The sequence below is a fragment of the Geotrypetes seraphini genome, chromosome 1 (assembly GCF_902459505.1).
Source record: "Geotrypetes seraphini chromosome 1, aGeoSer1.1, whole genome shotgun sequence".
Taxonomy (NCBI): domain Eukaryota; kingdom Metazoa; phylum Chordata; class Amphibia; order Gymnophiona; family Dermophiidae; genus Geotrypetes; species Geotrypetes seraphini.
In genome coordinates this window covers 186,655,018-186,662,692 of record NC_047084.1, presented here as the reverse complement: position 1 = coordinate 186,662,692, position 7,675 = coordinate 186,655,018, and the positions used below count along the sequence as shown (strand labels likewise).

General features: G+C 41.1%; 1 protein-coding gene across 2 annotated transcripts; it reads left to right on the top strand.

Annotated features, from left to right (window-relative positions):
- Nucleotides 1-1,400: 1,400 nt before the first annotated feature.
- LOC117359726 lies at nucleotides 1,401-5,756 on the top strand. Of its 2 annotated transcripts, XM_033942945.1 has the most exons (3): nucleotides 1,401-1,839; nucleotides 4,411-4,546; nucleotides 4,656-5,756. In XM_033942945.1, the coding sequence occupies exons 2-3, from the start codon at nucleotides 4,524-4,526 to the stop codon at nucleotides 5,629-5,631; spliced, it is 999 nt and encodes a 332-aa protein (XP_033798836.1). In that variant the 5' UTR covers nucleotides 1,401-1,839; nucleotides 4,411-4,523; the 3' UTR covers nucleotides 5,632-5,756. The 2 variants fall into 2 exon arrangements, with proteins under 2 accessions (XP_033798836.1, XP_033798841.1); XM_033942950.1 differs by lacking the exon at nucleotides 1,401-1,839 and having other exon boundaries at nucleotides 3,426-4,546.
- Nucleotides 5,757-7,675: the final 1,919 nt, after the last annotated feature.

Sequence of the window (7,675 nt, the reverse complement as noted above, 5' to 3'; positions counted from 1 at the left end):
TCTAGGGAGAGCCAGAGAGAGAAAGGGGGATGGGGTGATGGTCTAAGTTTCGGGTTTCATAGATAAAGAGAAGGATAGACAGAGAGATAGACAGAGAAAGAGAGAGCTCAAGAGAAACAAGAAAGGATCAGAGTGCCAAGAGCCAAGAGAGGAGGGTGATGCTTCGAGGGGGCTTTTATAGTTTGGAAACTTATTCTAAAAACCAGAATCTATTGAGTTTCAATAGAAGTTAAATCTCCCCCTCCTTAGTAAACTTGTGCTAGACAGACGAATAATAGGCTGAAGTCATATATGTATTTCCAGTATGTCTCTGACAATAGTTTCTGATTAACTTTAGTTATCTGTGCACCTGGACCCATTGTCCTAAGCACCCTCTTAATCAGACATTAACACATTAACATCTTTTAGCTAATCATGATTTAATCAGGGCTACTTAAAACAGTCTCCCTGCCCTCAGGGTCTATCTGCATTCACATGTCAGAGTCAGATTGATATAATTTCCCATAGGCCTTCGCTGACATTAGTTATGCCAACTGAAAATGCTGAATGCTAGCAATAGCTATGCTGACACATGACACTTTTTTTTCTTGAAAAGTTTGTTGACTGTCTTTAAGGAACCTTTTTCATAAGGTTTCCTTCTCCTTATGTTTTTGGTGTTTTTCCCTATTATTTTTCATAAATAATCATTGTGGCTACATGGTAGATCTTTCTCCTGCATGTTCAGATTATACGAGGGGCTGCTGAATAGGTGGCCCAAACTTACTTCTTCCGGAGCAGAGCCGGCAGACAAGTCATCGCGGGACCTTCCTGCACCTCAGTGCGTCTGCCGACTCTGCTGCAGAGAAAGTAAATCAGAGGTAACGTGACCATTTATTTTTTTCATCAAAAGGGGACATCTATTAATTGACTGTGTATCCTTTCTTTCATTTCTTTCTTTCTGCACTCAGGCCCAACAATTGTCCTTTTCTATTCCCTCCCTCCTTCCTTCCCATGTCCTTAGTGCCCCCAGTGCCTCCATCCTGTGTCCTTAGTGCCCCCAGTGCCTCCTTCTCATGTCCATAGTGCCCCCAGTACCTTCTTCCCGTGTCCATAGTGCCCCCAGTGCCTCCTTCCCGTGTCCATAGTGCCCCCAGTGCCTCCATCCTGTGTCCATGGTGCTCCCAGTGCCTCCTTCCTGTGTCCATGGTGCCCCCAGTGCCTCCTTCCTGTGACCTTAGTGCCCCCAGTGCCTCCGTCCTGTGTCTATGGTGCCCCCAGTGCCTCCTTATGTCCCCCACTGCCTTCCAGATTTTGTCCACCCCCAAAGCCAGCCTGTCTGCCTGTGTGATACGTATGGGACATACCTGTAGTCTGAGAGTTTGTTTTTTTTTGTAACAATGGCTGTTTAAGAAACCATCTGCCATGCAAAAAAAGGATCCTAATACCAAATAACAACTTTCTTTTTTTAAAAGGGGAACTAGAGTTCAGAAAGATAACTTGCACCTGGCAAGACAGGATATGGATGATTCAATCGAGAGAAGGGGGGGGAAAGACAGGATGTGCATACATGGTTAGTGAACTTGTCTGTGATATGTTCATGATTGAACACATAGACAAAACCGGATCCTGACCATAATAATTTGAGCAAAAAAGTGCCTAACTTGTTTGTGACATGTTCATGATTGAACACGTATGCAAAACCGGATCCTGACCATAATTTGAGCATAAAAAGGACAGGCAGAACTCAGTGGAATCAGGACTTCTCCACTGCTGACAAGCCGTGTGATGCTGAGATGAAATGAATGCGCTGCCTCTGATGATCGCTTGTCCTCCGATGTCAGAGTGATGATGCAATATATGGTAACAAATTATTGATTCCTTACTGCATGATTTCATTATTATAAAATTGTATGAATAAACCTATATTATGCTTTCAGTCATCTGTGTATGCTATTAATTTTCCCAGTCAGAGAGCTGGTGAGGGGAAGGGAAAGTGGGATATAGCTTTACCCTAAGAATAATAGCAGTACATTAATTGGCGTAGTCGGCAGGATCTCCCTAAATAAGACCGAACAATGTTCCGGCGAAAGGAGACATCTAAAAAAGAACCTGCAGGGATACCTGGCTGGACCGGGGACCCGTATGAAATAATAGCAGCAGAAATGGCCAATCATGGATTGGCGGAATCATGGGATAAGGAGTTAAGGGAATTTGAACCAAAGAATGTGGTACAAGTACTTGAAACAATCCCTGTAAAAACAGGTGAAGCAGTTACCCTGGCTCGAAGGAGTTGGGTGTTGGCCTCTGCATACCGTGGGGTGCACAAGCGGTTGCAGATGGCACTTAAAGAGAAAGGGAGAGTAGAACAGAGTAGGTTAGAATTAGAGGGACGGTGTCTGGTGCTGGAATGTAATAGTAAATTATTAAAGGATAAACTGGAACATTATCAGGATGTAGCAGAAAGAGCAGCTGTAAAAGTGGCACAAAATAAGTATAAAAAAAGGAAAGGGAGGATTAGAAGGGATTGGGATGATTGCCCCAGGGACCCCACTGTCCGGACCCTGAAATAGACCCGCCATCTGTAATAAAAAGAATGCAGCCCATTACAAGAAGGAAAAGAGGGCTTCTGTACGCTAAGATCAGCGTAGTGAGAGATCAGAGTTTGCATAGCTAAGGGATTCTTGCTGTGTTGAGAACAATAGAGATAACTTTTTTTTTAGTGTTTAGACGACCATGTGGGTTTGCATCCCAGTAAGAATAAAGAGTGAATTTTTCAAACACAGGTATCGATTTATGCTGTTGTAAATATTAGCTAGCAGAGGGATTTCAAATGTAGTAACTTGCAATTACCTTGTTAGCAGCAGGAGGATTTTTAGATTTTTAGAATGAAAACTTTACGAGCACACATAGGGAAGAGTTTTTGCAGTGTAGATCTGTGCTGTTAAGAACAATTAAGGTATTTTAGTAGTTTAGGAGCTGTTTGTCTGAAAGTTCTGTACGAGAATGTAGCCTGAATTTTTCCCTTGTTTATTAGAATGTTGAAAGAAAGGTAATGCAAAGTATGTTAGAATAAGGAATGTGATTTGAGACAAATAATTTTGTCAAGCCAGATAGTTACGTGTTCTGGCAGTTGTAAGAGTGCCTGCTGGTTTATACAGCACATTTGTTTGAAGGTAAGGTATGTGAAAGCCGGATCTCAGGCATGTTACAGTAAAAGAATACTTTTCTGAAAAGAAGAAAGATTTATTCTAGCAATAGATGCCATGCTTAAAAGAAATATTGTGTTTGTGACGGTGTGCAAAAGAAAAAAAGTTTCTTTGCCTTTATCTCAGTGTTTCAAATTAGTTTTGAATATGAATTTTTGTGCCCCTGCATGGTTTATAAAGTATTTTTTGAAAGTATGCATTGCCCGAAATGTATGATTAGGGAGTAATTAAATTTAAATGCATTTTAAAATTAAATTGGGAAGTTTAAAATAAAAAGATTAAGAAAAATAGAGGTTAAGTACCTATATATATATTTTTTTTTGAAAATCGAAATAAATGTGAAACAAAAGGCTTGTTAACCTTGTTACCGGAAAAGAATAAGTATAATAAACTTTTATGTAAGTGGATGGATTCGGAATTGAAATTTTGCTTACTTTTTACAAGTAAGCTCTTCAGGATAGGAACCTAATAAAGAATCTGCCTGTTTAAATTTTCCTGTGGCCATATTTGGTGCCACAGGACCCTGAAATAAGTCTATTTAATCTGTGTGTTTTGTGTTTCAGGGAAAAAAAACCCTTTTTTGAATCTTTTCAACAATTCAACACAGAGACGGTAACTCTGCGATACAAGAACTAGTCATGTTTAACAGAGGGGAAAACGTTTCATGTGTTTCTTTTCTTTGTTCTTTTTGTTAATGACCATATGCTTTCCTTCCAGGATTTACACTACCAGCAGTACCACATTCCACCACTAGAGCTGTGGAGAACACAGAGAAAATTCCGAAAGAACATTATGGGCAATTGGTAACCAGATCCAGTTATGCCTCAAAAGGAATAACTGTCTTGGGAGGGGTAATTGATGCTGACTATCAAGGGGAGGTTAGGGTAATACTAATTAACTTAGGTGCGGAGGAGGTAATAATAGCACAGGGAGAAAGAATTGCACAACTGTTGCTAATTCCTATATATATAGCTCCGGTGAGAGAAACCACAGCCCCTACAGAATTGACGGTTAGGGGGGCAAAAGGGTTTGGATCCACAAATACTGTAAATGTTGGGGCCAAAATATGGATTAGCAACCGAAATGGTCCCCCTTCTCCTGCTGAGGTGATAGCAGTGGGACAAGACCGTACGCTCTTGATAATGAGGCCTGGTGTAGAAAAATGGGAATATGTCCCACAGGAGAAATGTTACCTACGGGAGTAATATTGTGTTTAATTTTACAGGAAACCCTAATCGTCCTATGCGTATTCACAGTCCTTGGTATCGTATCTTTGGGTCACGTAGAAGGATGGACTCCGGCTAGGCGTCTGGTTTTGGATGACAATGCTCGATTTCAATGGGGATGGAGAAGTGCTACCAGCAGACGACAACAGGAAAAGTTTAGTTGTGAAAAAAGGACAGAGATGTACAATAGCTAACATCACAACTAATGTGGATATATGGAAAGGCCCTCACAATGACAGAAGAGGCAGCAACAACAGAAAAATGTCTTTCAAACACAACTTTTGACAGCAAATGAACAAGTGTGGAGGACCGTCTTTTCTGATATAATCCGTGCAGGCCATTGGCTACAAATACCTAGTTCGGGGATAAGGTGTGAGGAAACCCTATGTCAGGGATATTTTACCATTTACAATGTAACCAAACAGAGTATAATGTGTAAATACATAGTGATGCCTTTACTAATTGGGTCAGCTCCTAATCAACACTTTTGGACCCCCACCTTTTATGGACAGGTGATAGATATGCATAATCGTACTCATGATTTAACTTTTTGTGATAACACTTTAAGTGGAAAAGTTTGTAAATTACAATCTGCTGTATATGAACCATGTTTATTGCAAAATACTGTAAACAAATGTGAATGGACTATTATGCCAATAACCTATAGGTATATGGTCGAAATAGCACCACAAGTAGTATGTGTAGTAACTGATCAACCAGTGATACCAGGAATGGCAGTGCCTTTTTCGGGATGTATTCATAACATTTCAGTATTACACTGGGAAAATGACACATTCATATTAACATCCGATGTAGATAAGGATGTAGCTATCATTTGGAATAGCACTAAATGGGATGTTCCAAATTGGGATGTAAATTTGACCAGATTTAAGAACATATTAACTCAATCAACCAAAATACAGAGTGCCATCCAATACCTAAATCAAAGTATTATGGCTCATCAGCTTACTACCACTATTGCAGCAGACTCGATAGTGACAATAGGGTCAGGAATAGCTGATGCTACTTCACATCATTGGTGGGATATATTTTTAGGATACTCACCTTCAGCCAAAACGACTCTGGATTGGATCATCCATCCTCTGTTAATAGTTGTTATTCTGGTAATAATTTTATCTATCTGGAATTGTTATGTGGCATATGGCATTTGTTGTAAACAACAAAAAGTGATGATGGTTACATACAACACTCATTGTTAAGGACCGAATGTGATACGTATGGGACATACCTGTAGTCTGAGAGTTTGTTTTTTTTTGTAACAATGGCTGTTTAAGAAACCATCTGCCATGCAAAAAAGGATCCTAATACCAAATAACAACTTTCTTTTTTTAAAAGGGGAACTAGAGTTCAGAAAGATAACTTGCACCTGGCAAGACAGGATATGGATGATTCAATCGAGAGAAGGGGGGGGGAAGACAGGATGTGCATAAATGGTTAGTGAACTTGTCTGTGATATGTTCATGTTTGAACACATAGATAAACCGGATCCTGACCATAATACTTTGAGTATATGTTCATGTTTGAACACATAGACAAACCGGACCCTGACCATAACTTGTCTGTGATATGTTCATGTTACAAACCGGATCCTGACCATAATTTGGGCATAAAAGGACAGGCAGAACTCAGTGGAATCAGGACTTCTCCACTGCTGACGAGCCGTGTGATGCTGATATGAAATGAATGCGCTGCCTCTGATAGTCGCTGGTCCTCCGATATCAGGGTGATGATGCAATATATGGTAACAAATTATTGATTCCTTACTGCATGATTTCATTATTATAAAATTGTATGAATAAACCTATATTATGCTTTCAGTCATCTGTGTATGCTATTAATTTTCCCAGTCAGGGAGCTGGTGAGGGGAAGGGAAAGTGGGATATAGCATTACCCTTAGAAAAATAGCAATACAGCCTGCCTACCTATCTCCCTCCCTCCCTGCCGCGCTAAAGCCAGCCAGCTTGCCTGCCTACATCCTTCCCTCCTGACGCAGAAAAAAACGCGCCTCTCTCCTTCCTTTCCCCCAGTCCGCGCTGCTGCAATCTTATCTCTCCACAAAGAAGAAATCTTCTTTCCGATGTCAATTCTGACATCGGAGGACATTCCGGGCCAGCCAATCTCTGCCTGGCTGGCATGGAACGTCCTCTCCGACGTCAGAATTGACGTCGGAAAGAAGATTTCTTGTCAGCAATTAGCAGCAGGGAGGTAAGATTGCAGCGGCGCGGACCGGGGGAAAGGAAGGGCAGGAGGACTCGGGTAGTAGGGCAGTAGGGCAGGAGGTCCCGGACCTGGCCGGCTGTGCACCACCCCAAGCCGTGCACCTGGGGCAGACCTCCCCCCCCCTTGGTACGCCACTGCTATGAGGGTCTGCTGAAAAGTTCTCAGCCCAACCCAGAAATGAATGATGTGGAGTCATGAAAATTACAATTTATTCCACACTTTTTTGTTTCATTTCATATCATTGAAACAAAAAGTGTCAGGAAGAGTATGGAATAACTTGGAAATTTCATGGTTCTATATCATTCTTTTCTTGGTTGAGCTAAGAACTTTTCAGCGGCCCCTCGTTCATTTTTTTTAACATTAGGCCACATTCTTTTTCCACCAATGATTACATTACATTAGTGATTTCTATTCCGCCATTACCTTGAGATTCAAGGCGGATTACAAAAGGAGTTATCTGACCATTTCCAGAGGAATTGAAGAGTAGAGCGAGTTGCTTCACAGAATTGGGATGAGTCTTGCGGTGTTAGTTTGTCTTCAAGGATTTCTTGAATAGCATGGTTTTTATTTCTTTTCTGAACGATTTGTAGTCTGGGGTCATTATCAGTAAATTGGAGAGTTGGTAGTCTAGTTTTGCTGCTTGTGTGACTAGAAGGTCATCATACAGTTTTTTTCATTTGACGTCTCTGATTGGGGGATGGGTGAACGTTTGTGAGTTCTCCTATGTCTTGTTGAGGTAGTTTGGATTAGGCGGTTGTTTAGGTAGGCTAGGCTGTCTCCGTTTATGGTTTTAAATAGTAGGCAGTAGAATTTGAATTGTACTCTTGCTTGTATTGGAAGCCAGTATGAGTTGAGGTATGCCACCGTGATGTGGTCGTGTTTCCTCAGTGAATAGATAAGTCTTAGCGCTGTGTTTTGAACTGTTTGTAATTGTTTTATCATGGTTGTGGGGCAGGGGAGATAGAGTATTTTGCAGTAGTCTAGAACACAGTTCTTCAACCGCCGGTCCGTGGACCTGTGCTG